Source organism: Manis pentadactyla, chromosome 7, assembly GCF_030020395.1.
Source record: "Manis pentadactyla isolate mManPen7 chromosome 7, mManPen7.hap1, whole genome shotgun sequence".
Classification (NCBI taxonomy): Eukaryota; Metazoa; Chordata; class Mammalia; order Pholidota; family Manidae; genus Manis; species Manis pentadactyla.
The window spans coordinates 52,737,987-52,753,198 of NC_080025.1; the positions used below are offsets into that span (position 1 = coordinate 52,737,987).

The window sequence follows — 15,212 nt, forward strand, 5'->3', positions numbered from 1 at the left end:
AAATGGAATATTACTCAGCCCTAAAAAATAAAAAACCTTGCCATTTACAACAACATGGATGAACAAAGAGGGTGTTATGCTAAGCGAAATAAGACAAAGACAAATATCATATGATTTCATTGCTGTGTGGAATCTAAACAACAAAACAAAAAAAAATATTAAAAGACTCATAAATGCAGAGAACAAGCTGGTGGTTGCCATAGGGGAGAGGAGTGGAAGGATGGGTGAAATAGGTAAAGGGGGAAAAATGTTAGTAGGAATGTTTGATATCTTGATCTGGGTAATGTTTACATGAGGGTATATAAATATCAAAATTCATCAAGATGTACACTGAAAAAAAAAGAATGTTGGTTAGAATTTTATTCATAATAGGCAAAAACTGGAAGCAGCTCAAATGTTCATTAATACAGAACAATGGATATTGTACATAAAAAAATACACCACTAATACACACAATTGAATGAGCCTCAAAACATTACGTTGAGCAAAAGAAGTCAGATATAAAGGAATACATACTATATGATCCCATTTATAGAAGTTCAAGAAGTAGAGCTAGTCTATAGTAGTAGAAGTCAAAATAGTTACTTCTAAAAGTAGTAGAAGTCAAAAGTTGGGTTACTTCTAGAAGGAGGTGATATTGCTTGGGAAAAGGTAGGAGAGACTTTCTGGGGTGACAGAAATTTGCTGTGTCTTGAACTGAGTGATGTTTACCCAGGTGTATATATTTGTAAAACATCATTGAAATACACCTTTTAGACTTTTCACTTTATTGTGTATTAAATTATTTTTTATGGAATTTGAAAACATTGAGAAAGTATACTACCAATTGTGTTTTTTAAAAGATGGGAGAAGACAATTTTGCTTGTTTTTGGATAGAATATCTCTGAAAGGATGGAAATGAAAAGTGAAAGAACTGATTGCCTCAAGGAGGAGAAAAGGTGGGGTGGGGATAGAAAAGAGGAGATATAATGATAGACTTTTAGGTATAGGGTGACAAAGACAATCCTGGTATTTGCACTTATGTTATTAGAGAGAAAGCCCTCTTTCACTCTTAAAAGAGTCATGGTTTGTATAATAAATTCTATGGGAAACATATACTCATGCATCTTACAGATTTAGTATTATGTAAGTGTATTACCTTTTCAAAAATAAAATATAAACTAAATATAATACAGTGCCTTGGACAGCAATATAAGAGAATTTTCTCTTTGTGTAATTACTTGCACTCCTTTACTTTTTAAAAGGGAAGATAAATATCTAAGAAGCATTGCTTGTAAACATGATATAATCCACCCTGCACATTTGGGCCAATAAAGCACAGCTTTCATCAGGTCACTCCCCTTCTGAAAAACCTCCCTAACTTCACCAGCAAACAACATGCCAACTTCTCTACCTGACCTTGAGGCTTTCCAAAGTATGGCCTTAACCAACCTTCTCCCACTGCTCTGAAACACCTGAACTCGGCCCTTTTGTCACTGGCCTTTTTCTTTGCTAAGTATGCCTGGATCCTTCCTGCTCCACTTGGTTCGCTCTGTGATCTCCACGAGGATTGCCTCAATCCCACTGAATCCTATTCACCTTTCCAGGTACGATTCAATTCAAACCCCACCACCTCCTTGAAGTCCTGCCCTTAACCATATTTATATTTTAATTCAAGTTATAACAAGTACTCTCCAACAGATTCCACATAAGCCATAAATTAGATTTTGAAGATTAAATTTTTAAAGAAACATTTGAAGACCACCTATTGCACTAGGCACTAGGCTATAAAGTTGAATAAGTGCCTGTCCCTACCCTGAAAGTTCTCCCAGAAACAGCTAACCAAGCCAATTTATCCACACACATCTGCCACTCTCAGTTGCTTTCAAAGATTTTATTTCATTGTCAATATCACACACACCCAGATACATTAACACACACACACACACACACACACACACACACACACATTCTCCAACCCCAGGCCTCAAGCACCATGAAATTCAAGGGCTTTCAAAAGTTGGAGAAAGAGATCCTGTATCTTGCCATTGTTTATATTGTCTGCCACACAATATTCCACATAATTTTTATACATCTTTCTATTACTTTTTAATTTTTTCGTGAGTATATCTCTAAAATAGTCAACTGAATTATTATTATAGAATAACTTAATAAATGCTTTAATGTATCTAATATGATACTATACACATATGATTGATATATCTTTGTTCATTGATGGATATAATTCTTCTTGATATCTAAAGGTACCATAATTTATAAGTGAGTTATTACTTAGAACACATAAGACATATTTCTAAGTCACTACTTTCCAGAATCTTTCATACTCCTTGATTTCATTCCCAATCTCCCCTGCATATTCCCTATGCATTAAAAATTTAGTTGGCTAGATAAATATGAGTAATAACTGGTTAGTATAGAGCCATGAACAGGAAAAACAAGGGAACATGTTTGAAGCACAAGATTATAATTTAAATATAATACAGAGACCTTAATAAGTCATTCATTTCTGTCAGTCTATGAAAGAATTCTGCTGTCTATTTTTAATGCAAAGCAGTTTTTTTAATAACAACACTTCTAATAGTGTTTCCAAGTGTGATCCACAAACCATCTCCATAAGAGGTACTTGGGGGCATCATTACACATGCATATCTGTGGGCTTTACCCACAAAGTAAATCTGAGGGTAGAGCTGAGGAGTCTGCAGATATACCAAGCAACTGCTGACTTGTATGTGTACTACTTGACATCTGACATAATTCCATGCTAATACATTCTGTAGAAGACATTTTGTTTGCTCTTTACAACATCATGAAGGGGAGGTGAGTGAGCATCACTTCCACATGTACTTACTGAAACACAGAGAAGCTGTATGATATGTTCAAGATCACACAGTACAGTAAGTGCGAGTTATTCATTTATTCATTCATTCATCATATATTTATTGACTGCTTACTCAGTGCAAGACTCTATTCTAGGCATAGAGATACAACAGATCAAGCAAAGACTGTGGTCTTAAGAGACTTACATTCTCCTGGGGCCCAGTAAACATTACACAGGAGCCAAGTAGACAGAGCCAGGTCTCCAGACTCTAAATGGAGTGCTTTCTCACTACACCTAAGGGTCTATTCCCTACCCTATAACATATGATACCAAGTACATGAAGAACAAGATGAAAATACAGTAAAATCAGGATTCACTTGACAGGCAGCACCGTGAGTGGATATAGTGCAGGCTATAAGGAATGAAGCAGGCCTGGACTAAAAGCCTGGCTCTAGTGCTTCGCATACCTGGGCATTCTGGGCGGGTTCTCTAAGCCTTTAAGCTTCAGTTACAAAATTTATCAATATCTACCCAGAAGGGCTAATGTGTAGAACAAGCATATAGTAGTATATCAGCCACAGGACCAGTACAGTGTAAGTATTCAAAAAGTTCTCTTTTTCTCCATAATAAATATGAATCTTATCACCAATACCACAGTATACCTAACCAGGAAAGCTCAATGTTAGATGTATTGGAAGTCAACTGCAACTAGTTTGCTTAAATTTCATCCTAAAGACTGTTTTCATAAATTGTATCCTATATTATAAATTTAGGTGCTGCTCCTTTGGGATTAAAAAAGGTATTAACATCCTATTACAGAAAAAAATATGCATTTTGAGTTTTTTCACATAATACTAATCTATACTTTAGGAACATCACTTATTTTCCAGGCAGAGTTATATTAGATCATCACTAGAAAAATATGTATCTTCTCTTCTCATCAAATTATTAACTAATATAATAAGTCCATAAATAGTAAGTTTGGCCACCACACCCTAATTTTTAATTCCCCCCATTCCTTGCTAGCTCACAATAATCCAATGACACTGGCATTGGGCTCCTAAAGCTTACCAGTATTCAGACATCATTCACAGTGTTCCCCTCTGGCCACCAGGCTAACGCCTACTTGGGTCCCACCTTAAACATCTGCTCCTCAGAGAAGCCTTCCCTGATGGACCATCCAAACAATGTTAGGCTGCGCTGTACAGGGTGATCAGGGGAAGAGTCCTAATGATGGAGAAGCCTGGGTTCCAGTGTCTCATCTGGAACATGGAGTTATGCTGCTGCACAAACACACAGTCATGCAGGTAGGTGAAAGTTCACATGCGACACAATATAATTGGCAATAGTGCATCTGCATTGACTAGATAAAAATATTAGCCAGGGCTTTCAGAAGTGATCCCTCCTGTGCAACCTCAGCCAAGAAGTACAATATAATGCTGATCAAAGCTGAGGGTATTAGCCTCCCTGACTTCAAGCTATACTACAAAGCTATAATAATCAAAACAATATGGTACTGGCACAAGAACAAATCCATAGATCAGCAAAACAGAATAGAGAGTCCAGATGCAAACTCACACATACAAAGTACATCAATATATGAGAAAAGAGCCATGAATATACAATGGAGAAAAGACAGTCTCTTCAATAACTGATGTGGGGAAAACTGGACAGCTACATGCAAGAGAATGAAACTAGAATACTATCTAATTCCATACACAAAAGTAAACTCAAAATGGATTAAAGATCTAAATGTAAGACATGAAGCAATAAAACTCTTGGAAGAAAACATAGGCAAAAATCTCTTGAACGTTAAGTATGAGCAGTTTTTTTCTGGACACATCTCCCCAGGCAAGGGAAACAAAATAAAAAATTAACAAGTGGGACTACATCAAACTAACAAGCTTCTGTACAGCAAAGGACACCATCAACAGAACTAAAAGGCATCCTACAGTATGGGACAATATATTTGTAAATGATTCATCACACATTTTCTCTAAGACTTCTGAGAATAAAACATCAATGAGAGTACAAACATTTATATTTCAAGTCACTAAAATCCTGTGGCTGCTTTAAAATTAATAAAAAGAAGTAAAGACTGCAAAAGAAGACTTGAGGCCACTTTGCCTCAGTTTATCCCAATACTGCAGGAATATTTCCTGAAGAATTACTGAAGAAAGTGATATGGGCCAGGAACACCTACTGGAAATGTTTAAGACCTATCCAATCTGCTTTAGAAATGGGTATCTTTCACCATTTTTATTTATTAGGCTTTCAGACTTTTTTTAAGTTTAATGCCATTAGTATTGTTTTCTCAGCAAGTCCATTTTCTAAGAATCTTTGATCAAACAACCACAGTTTAATCATATATACACTTTTTAGGAACTTCCTAACCCATCATCAATGGAAAAGTATTATTATAAAATCAAATAATTCTTTCATTGTCAGAGTCTATACACATAACAATCAGACACAACTATACCTGAGGCTTTAACGAATAAATTTTAAAATACATAACCACTTATAACAGTCTAGAAGGAAAAAGAAACCCTCTACAATGTATAAAAGCCAAATGAAGGCACTCTGGTAAAAATGGACATTTCTATGGTCTTGTATGGTCAGCCATTCTACTTCACAAAAAAAATGTTCCTAATTCACTAAGTGCCTATTTTGTGAGTAATACAATACATTCAAAAAAATGTCGTCATCACTTCATCTCTTGCTTCTCACAAAAAAGACTGTTATTTTCCATAGGGTCATACTGACATTTTGCCTCAAGTACACTGTTTAATGAGCACTCCCATTTTTAATAAGCCAATCACTTTCCCCACTTTCCTTCTAAAATTAACTCAAATTTAAGCTTATGACTTAGTGAATAGGAAAATCCCTTTGGAATACATAGAGGGGAGAAGTTACAAATAGTCTAAAAAAGGATACGTACCTCGGGCCCTGTGATGTGCATCAGACCAGAAACAGCACAGGCAACAGCGTCATAACCAGCTCGCCGAGACAGTGGGCCTGTCTGACCATACCCTCAAACAAGAGAGACATATTCAGCACCATGCAGCAGAAGCAGTAGTACAATTGTGTATAAAAACTTTGTGCCCAGGAATCTTGCAGCACTTTGTTACTATTAGATCTATACTATCTCTTGAAAAGGAAGCAATAAAAAAGAGTTATGATGTTATACCCCAGATGATGACAAACTGGTAATCTGTGTGCAGATCCCACCTGCATGACTGTTTTGTTTGACATAAATGAAATACTTGTATTTATTTTTTTATTGAATAAATAATATTTATTTTATTAAATATTTCCAACATTTAAAAATCGGGATGTAGCACACAAAATGCAAATTTTGGCTTTTCTCAAAAATTCAGAAAATAGGTTCAAAACTAGGCCCACATTCTCACATGGCAGCAATCAATTAAGCAATGGTTCTTCCCTTAACAGAGGGTATAAATTCTCCAATTTCCCATAGTCTCCACCATCCCTTAGTTTTTTATGCTTCAGCCTGATCCACTCACTTAACTTATCTCCCAGACTTTAATAGGTGTATGGTAGTCTTGCTCTACAAAACAATAATGAAAGTAAAACAAAACAATGTCTTCTTGGGTTATTTTTATATATTTTCTCAAGTATGCAAAAAACACAGAAACGGTGATTAAAACTTTTAAACATAAAATGATTATATATTCTAACAATGTTATTAAGTTTACATAGAGAAGGTGAGAGTATCACTTTTCTTTTCTTTTTTTGCCATCAGCAAAAATCAAGAAAACATAAGAAATATTTCTCTTGTTCTCCTCAGTCCTTACAAATATTGTTGAATATTAAAAGTTGTATCAGGAACTACCTGAATCTGTCTCCAAATCCCAAGGACTGACCAGACAGTAGACAGATGAAGAACCTTCCATGCCCATGAGCTATTTGCTGAAATTTCCTGCATAATCTGCTTTAGGAAGATCAAAAGGGGTGCCTCAGGGCCTTTGCTGGCTTCCCCCACCACCTGCAACACTCTCCCTCCATTTTACTCCATCTGTGCACATACCTCACTCCCTGGCCACCCTACAAAGTCTGCATTTAAATGTCTCTTTTTCAGACAGTCCTCACTTGAAGAACTTTTATAAAAGAGCTCTCTCACTTCTGTCTCTTAATCTCCTTACCCAATTACAATTGTCTTCATAGCACTCATCACAAGATATATAATATAGCTGTGTTTATTGATTTATTTTGTCTCCTTCCTACTAAAATGTACATTCCAGAAACTTCCTTTCTTTACATTCACCACTGTATCCTCATATCCAGAGTAGTATTAAATAATATTTATTGAATGAATGAATACTTGTTATATAAAAATAATTATTGAAAAGAACAGTCTATAACAAGTAAATTAATAAAGGAAATACAGAGGCTTTTATAAAACAGTTTTTGACCAAATGGCAACATAGGAGGCTTCTGAATTTTCTTTCTCCCACACACACCAAATGTACAGCTACACATGGAGCAATTCCTCTGAGAGAAATCAAGAACTAGTTGAATGACTCCTATACATTGGGTGACAAGAGAAAATACCCACACCTAAATGAGCAGGAAAGTCTAAGACACAGTCTCTCCACAAACCCCACTCCAGGCATAGAACCATACAGTCAGAAGGGACTGTATGGCTCTCCCCAAGAAGTGAAGGGTTTGGACCATACTTCTACCATCCCAAGTTTTAAGGCACCCACCTGAGGGAGAGGACCCCAAAGCATCTAGCTCTGACAGCCAGCAGAGCTTGCATTCACAAGCCCCACAGGATGGTGGCAAACAAAGAAGTTGTTGACACATGCATGAGCACTAACCCCAGCTATTCCTCCAGGGCTCAGCAAAGGGAGCAGGCAAAAATGTCCACCTCCCAATATTTTCCTCAAAAGAATTTGACTGCCTACTTTCCAAGCTGCTACCTGAGGGTTTACACTCTAATTAACACTCCTATAATGCTGACTGCAGTCCTACCTGGAACCAAAAATTGCTGGTGGGTTTCCCTCCAGCTCATTCCAACAATAAAACCAGATCACCAGCATCTATCTGGAAGGAGCTTGTATACATGTTTAGTGCCCCAGCTTTTGCAGCTACTGCCTGAGAGATGACCTGAGGAGCTTCCATTCATAAGTCCCAGAGGACAACAGCAAATAAAGAAGCAGTTTTTAAATAGGCTCAGATGCAAACCCCACAGCTATACACCCAGACAGTGCATAAGGATAAAGCAGAAACTCATATTTTCTAATTCCTCCCCAGAAAGAATTTGACTGCATACTTTCTCAGCTGTTGCCTGAGGTCCAGCTTCTAATCAACCTGTAACTATGTGCAAAGTGTTATCATCACCTTCTGGATATTGACAGGTCTTGTTACACCCTCAGCTACTGGGAGCCACTAAGAACAAAGACAGTGGACATTCACAAAGATTTGAGGGGCAACCAATTACTCAGACTGGGCTGATTGATGAGATTTATCTCCTACACAAGACCAGTCTGTCAAGACTGAGAGAGGTAGCTGTTTGAGCTAATGCACAGAAACCAACACAGAGTCAAGGAAAATGAAGAAATGGGAATATGTTCCAAATGGAAAAACAAATAGACAGAAACTGTTCTTAATGAAATGGAGATAAGCGATAGTTCAAAATACCAATCATAAAAATGCTCACCATGGTCAGGAAAGAAATGCATAAAACAAGTGAGGATTTCAACGAAGACATAGAAAATACTAAAAATTACAAAACAGAAATCATAGAGCTGAAAAATATAATAACTAAACTCAAAAATTCAATAGAGGCAGTCAACAGAGACTAAATCAGCAAACTAGGAGACAGGGAAGTGGAATACAACCAATCAGAGGAACAAAAAGGAAAAAGAAAGAAAAGGAGTGAAAATAGCCTAAGGGACTTATGCTACACCATTAAACAAACCAAAATATGTATTGTAGAAGTCCCAGAAGAAGATAGAGAGAAAGGGCAAAAGTTTATTTAAAGAAATAATGGCTGAAAACTTCCCTAACATGGGGGAAAAAAATAACCAGATCCAGGCAGCAAAAAGATACCAGATAAGATGAATCTAAAGACTTACACAAGGCACATTAAAATTAAATTGTCAGAAGTTAAAGACAAAGAAAGAGCCTTAAAAGCAGCAAGAGATAACCAATTTGTTATATACAGGGGAACCCTCATAAGACTATCGGCAGATTTTACAACAACCTTGCAGGCCAGAAGCGAATGACATAAGATACTCAAAAGTGCTACAAGAAAAATGCTACCACCCAAGAATACTGTACCCAGCAAAGTCGTCCTTCTGAATTGAAGTAAACATAAAGAGTTTTCCAGACAAACAAAAGCTGAAGTTCATCACTACTAGACTGGCCTTACAAGATATGTTAGAGGGAGTTCTTCAGGATGAAACCAAAGGATGGTAATTAATTACATTAAAACATATGGAAGTATAAAACTCACTGGTAAAGGTAAATACATAGTTAAATGCAGAATAATCTAATATTGCAATGGTGGTGAGTCAATAACTTATAACTCTAGTATAAAAGCTAAAAGACAAAAGTATTAATAATACCTATAACTAATAATTATTAATGGGTACACAATATTTAAAAAAAGTAAATAGTGACATCAAAAACTTAATACATTAGGGAAGAAATTAAAACTGAACTTTTGTATATATGCACATTTGGTTGTTATCAGCTTGTATAGACTGTTACAACTATAAGATGTTTTATGTAAACCTCATGATAACACAAAGCAAAAACCTATAGTAGATACGCACACAAAAAAATAAAGAAATCTGCTTAGATTTCTAAGCACAGAAAAATATCAACTCAGAAGGGAAGAAAACAAAAGAAAAAAAAAACAAATCAATTACAAACCAACCAGAAAACAATTAATGGCAACAGTAAGATGTAGAACAGATGACCCTCTGAACCTGTCTAACGTAAAGCCAATTTGATTAAAACAGTCATTTTGAAAGACAAACTACTGGACTGCATTCCAAAGGAAGGGGAATGGGGACTACTCCTCCTGCTTCAGCTTGCAGGATGGAGATATAAGGACTGCAAGGATATTTACTGAGTCCATGGAAACTCAGGGTAAGAAGCAGCAGCTCCTCTCTTCCCTGCATCCCTGCACATAGTCCTCTTCCCCATTCCTTGGTAAAGCTAACCTAATGGGTAGTGGGTGGCAACCTTAGTAGAGCAGCTGCCCAAATGTCATCCACCACTGCTAAATAACCACTTAATAAAATTCACTTACTTGCCAAGGTGGACTTGTCCAAGTCATTTCTTTGGCCTGTCAGTTCCCTCACAATTTGAGGGGGAAGACATTTCTTTTGCATCCCACTGGGAAATTCACATAACGTAAGTCCATACCAACTACTTTAATGTAAATGTACTAATTTATCCAATCAAAAGACATAGAGTAACTGAATGTATTAAAAAAAACAAGACCCAACTATATCTTGCCTATGATACCAGGGTTCTTGTACATGGAGTCGAAGAATGAACTTCACAAACACTCAAGGTAGGAGAGCAAGGCAGAGGCTTTCACTTAGACACAAAGCAAGAGGACAGAGCTCCTGGCTCACACCAGGAGGGGGCAAGACTTTACACTTCAAGGAACTGGGAAAAAAAAGAACAAACAAGCCCCAAGTTAGCAAAAGAAAGCAAATAACAAAGCAAATAACAAATATCAGAGCAGAAATATAAATGAAAAAGACCAAAAAGATATCAGAAAAGATCAATGAAACTGGTTTTTTGAAAAGATAAATCAAATAGACAAACCTTAGCTAGAATAACTAAGAAAAAAGAAAGAGGAACTCAAAATCAGAAATGTGAGAGAAATTACAACTGATATCACAAAAATACAAAGGGTCATAAGAATATTATGAGCAGTTACATGCCAACAAACTGGACAACCCAGAAGAAATGAATAGATTCCTAGAAAAATACAACCTACCAAGACTAAATTATGAACAAATAGAAAATCTGACCAGAACAATTACTAGTAAGATACATATATACATATATATATATATTATGTATATATATATCAGTAATCTAAAACTTTCCAAAAAACAAAAGTTCCACATCAAATTACTTCACTGGTAAATTCTACCAAACATTTAAAGAATGCTTAATACTAATCTTTCTCAGTTACTTCCAAAAAATAGAAAAGGAGAGAATGCTTCCAAACTCATTTTATAAGGTCAGCATCATCCTGACACCAAACGAGACAAGGACACTACAAGACAAAATTACAGGCCAACATTCCTGATAAACATAGATGCAAAAATCCTTAACAAAATATTAGCAGACCAAGTTCAACAGAACATTTAAGGATCTTACAGCATGATAAAGAAGGATTCATTCCAGGGATGCAAGGATGGTTCAATATCCACAAAACAATCAATGTGATACATCAATTAGTAAAATGAAGGATAGAAATCATATAATCATCTCAATAGGTACAGAAAAAGCATTTGACAAAATTCAACATTCATTTATGATAAAAACTCTCAAAAAATTGGGTATAGAGGGAATGTACATAATAAAGGTCCTACATGACAAACCCAGAGATAACACCATACTCAAGGGTAAAAGCTAAAAGTTTTTCCTCTCAGATCAGGAAAAGACAATAGTGCCCATTCTCACCACTTTTATTCCACATAGTATTGGAAGTCTTAGCCAGAGCAATTAGGCAAGAAATACAAATAAACTGTATCCAAATCAGAAAGGAAGAAATAAAACTATCTGCTTGTGGATGACATGATCTTATATATAGAAAACCCTGAAAATTCCATCAAAAAACTGTTAGAATAAACAAGTTCAGTAAAACTTCATGATACAAAATCAATATACAAAAGTCTGTTGCATTTCTATACACTAACCATGAATTATTTCTGAAAAAGAAGTTAATAAAGCAATCTTACTTACAGTAGTATCAAAAATAATAAAATACTTAGGAATATATTATCCTAAGGGATGGATATCCTAAGAAATTCCTAGAAAAATAAAACCTACCAAGACTGAATTATGAACAAAGAAAATCTGAACAGACCAATTAGTGGTAAGTAACCTGTACATTGGAAATTGTAAGACACTGTTGAAAGAAATTAAAGAATACACATAAAAAATATATTGTGCTCTTGGATTGACAGAATTTACATTGTTAAAATGTGCACACTATCCAGAACCAACAAAAGATTCAATGTAGTTCCTATCCAAATCTCAATGGCTCTTTTTACAGACTTAGAAAAATAATCCTAAAATTCATATGAAACCACATAAGACCCCAATAACAAAAGCTATTTTGAGCAAGAAGAACAAAGGTGGAGCCATTATACTTCCTGATTTTAAAATAAATTGCAAAGCTACAGTATGTAGAACTTCCATAAAAACAGACAAATACACCAACAGAGCAGAGTAGAAAGCCCAGAAATAAAGCCATGTGTACATGGTCAATTAAACTTTTACAAGAGTGCTAAAAAAACACAATAAGAATGGAGACTCTCCTCAATAAACAGTGCTGGGAAAACCAGATAGCCACATGCAAAAGAATGAAATGAATCCTACCTTACACAATAAACAAGAAGTAACTCAAAATGGCTTAAAGATTTAAATGTAATACCAGACAGCACAAAACTCATAACTCCTAGAAGAAAACAAAGAAAAAACTTCTCCACAGTGGCCTTGACAATGATTTTTTTGGAAATGATATCAAAAGCATAGGCAACAAAAGTAAAAATAGACAAAAGGGATTATATCAAAGTAAATTGCTACTGCACAGCAAAGGGAACAATAAAAAATGAAAAGGAAACCTTTGGAATGGGAGAAAGGATTTGCAAGCCACCTATATGATAAGGAGTTAATAACCAAAATATATAAGAAACTCATGCAGCTCAATAGCAAACAATCCAATAAAACAATTTTTTAAAAAGGCAAAGGACGTGAATAGACATTTTTCTGAAGAAGACATATGAATGGCCGGTAGGCAAATGAAAAGGTGCTCAACTTCACTAATCATTAGGGAAATGCAAATCAAAACCACAATGAGATATCACCATACACCTTTTAGGATGGCTATTATAAAAAGGACAAGAGATAACAAATTTCAACAAGGTTGTGGGAAAAAAGGGAACTTGTGAGCACTGTTGGTGGGAATGTAAACTGGTATAGCTATTATGGAAAACATTATGGAGGTTCCCTAAAAAATTAAAAGTTGAACTACCATATGATTCAGCAATCCACTTTTGGGTATATATCCAAAGGAAACAAAATCAGTATCTCAAAAACATGTCTGTACTCCCATGTTCACTGCAGTATTATTCACAATAGCAAAAATATGGAAATGACCTAAGTGTCCATCAATGGATGAATGGATAAAGAAAATGTGTTTATGGAGATAGAGATCTCTCTCAGGTAGATAGATAGACACTTGATTGATAGATAGAGATATATTAAATGGAATATTATTTAGCCATAAAAAAGGCAAATTCTGCCATGTGCAACATGAATGAATCTAGAGAGCATTATGCTAAGTGAAACAAGCCAGAGAAAGACACATATTGTACAGTATCATTTACATGTGGAATCTAAAAAAAAACCAATCTCATAAAAACAGAGAGTAGAAAGATGTTTGCCAGATGATGGCAGGATGGCTGGTGAATGGGAGGCAATGGGGAGATGTTGGACACTGGTCAAAGAGTACAAATTTTCAGTTATAAGATGAGTAAGATCTAAGGATGGCATGGCAACTATAGTTAATAATACGGTATTGTATACTTGGAACTTGCTGAGAATAGATCTTTAGCACTATCACCAAAGGGGAAAAGAAAAAAAAAAGAGTTACATGGGTGAAGTGATGGATGGATGTGTTAATTAGCTTGCTTGTGGTAATCATTTCACAATGTATATGTGCATCAAATCATCACATTGTACAATTTAACTATATACAATTTTATTTGTCAATAATTCCTCAGTAAGGACAGAGGGCAAAAGAAGAACTGTGGACATTTAAAACAGAATCCCCATATACAATTATCACTTACTATTAAGAAATTAAAATAGTTCAAGATTAAATTTTATGTATCATTACTGATGACAGAAAAGGTATCACAACATGTCTCTGCTTTATCAAAAATCTCACACAAATAAAAGCAGAGAATCATATGATAAAGCCATCAGCCAACTTCAGTAACTCTGTATTCATAGCCAATATTCTTTCCACTATATTTATTTTTCAATTAAAACAACAGTATAAAGAAAAAAGTAAAACCATTAAAATGTATTGATTCAGGTAAAACCCAGTCACACAAAATCCTACACTCAGGCCTGCAGGAACAGAGAAGAAGCTCCACCGTAAGATGTGAACCCTGCATGCTCTGTGAAGCACCTGTTATCTTATCTGGAAGTCAAGAGAAGGAATTAAGTTTCAGTCAGTTCTCAGTTGGGAAAATCAGGTGCTCATAATTCTGGCCAGAATATCCCAAATCCCTCAAATAGGACAAACTGAGGCTCCTCGCCATCAACACAACTCAAAGTGGAGTTTTCTAAATAAAGGCCTGCAGGAAGATACACCCAGAAAAACAAACAACTTGCTAAATAAAAATTCACCATAATAGCTGCCTTGAGATACAAATTCTCTTGTTCAGTTTACAAAATAGAGGAGGCACAAATACCTAATTACTTTAAATTACAACTTCCAAGTATTCCTATTAAAGAGAAATATAAATAGTTACTCTCGTGGAGGCAGTATGGCAGGGAATAAGAGGATGAATTTCAGGATTGAAAAAAATCTGGATTCAAATTATAGCTCTGTCAACGACTCGATCTTCAACAATTCCTTTAATCTCCCTGAGCCCCAATGTCCTCATCCATAAAACGGCAATGTCACACTTATCTTACAGATTTCTTATGAGGATTCAACTTCATAAGACAGCATAAGCAATGTGTATTTTACATTGAGAGCTAAATATATTTTGCTGGTAAACATGAATTAATAAACATACTGATAGTACAGTGGCTTACCCTTTCCACAAAGTATTAACAAAAAAGAAAATTGCTTTGAGGTATGTTGAAATGATAAAAATAAATATTCTAAGCTTTGTAATTATGTTGTTTAATAACCCATAAAAATCTAAAGTGTTTAACTTGACAACTTTTTCGTTTTAGAGAAGCTGACAATATGTATGTAGTTTTTGTAATGTGAGTTAAAAATTATTCCAGCTTTTTACCTTACACTTAACCTTATCTATCTGAATACTAACTGCCACTACTAGAAACAAGAACTTATGACAACAAGCAGAAAGTTTTAAAGCAGGAAACTGACATTATCAAAATGGTATTTTTACAAAAATTCCTC

The 15,212-nt window shown here is 35.3% G+C and overlaps 1 protein-coding gene across 5 annotated transcripts in view; it reads right to left on the minus strand.

Annotated features, from left to right (window-relative positions):
* Positions 1-15,212, minus strand: part of SUGCT (succinyl-CoA:glutarate-CoA transferase) — a 698,665-nt gene that overhangs the window by 598,318 nt on the left and 85,135 nt on the right. For all 5 annotated transcript variants that reach the window (XM_036918914.2, XM_036918912.2, XM_057504387.1 and 2 more), the window contains exon 7: positions 5,760-5,851. In XM_036918914.2, coding sequence (XP_036774809.1) covers positions 5,760-5,851 — 92 coding nt within the window. The remainder of the gene's footprint in view (positions 1-5,759; positions 5,852-15,212) is intronic.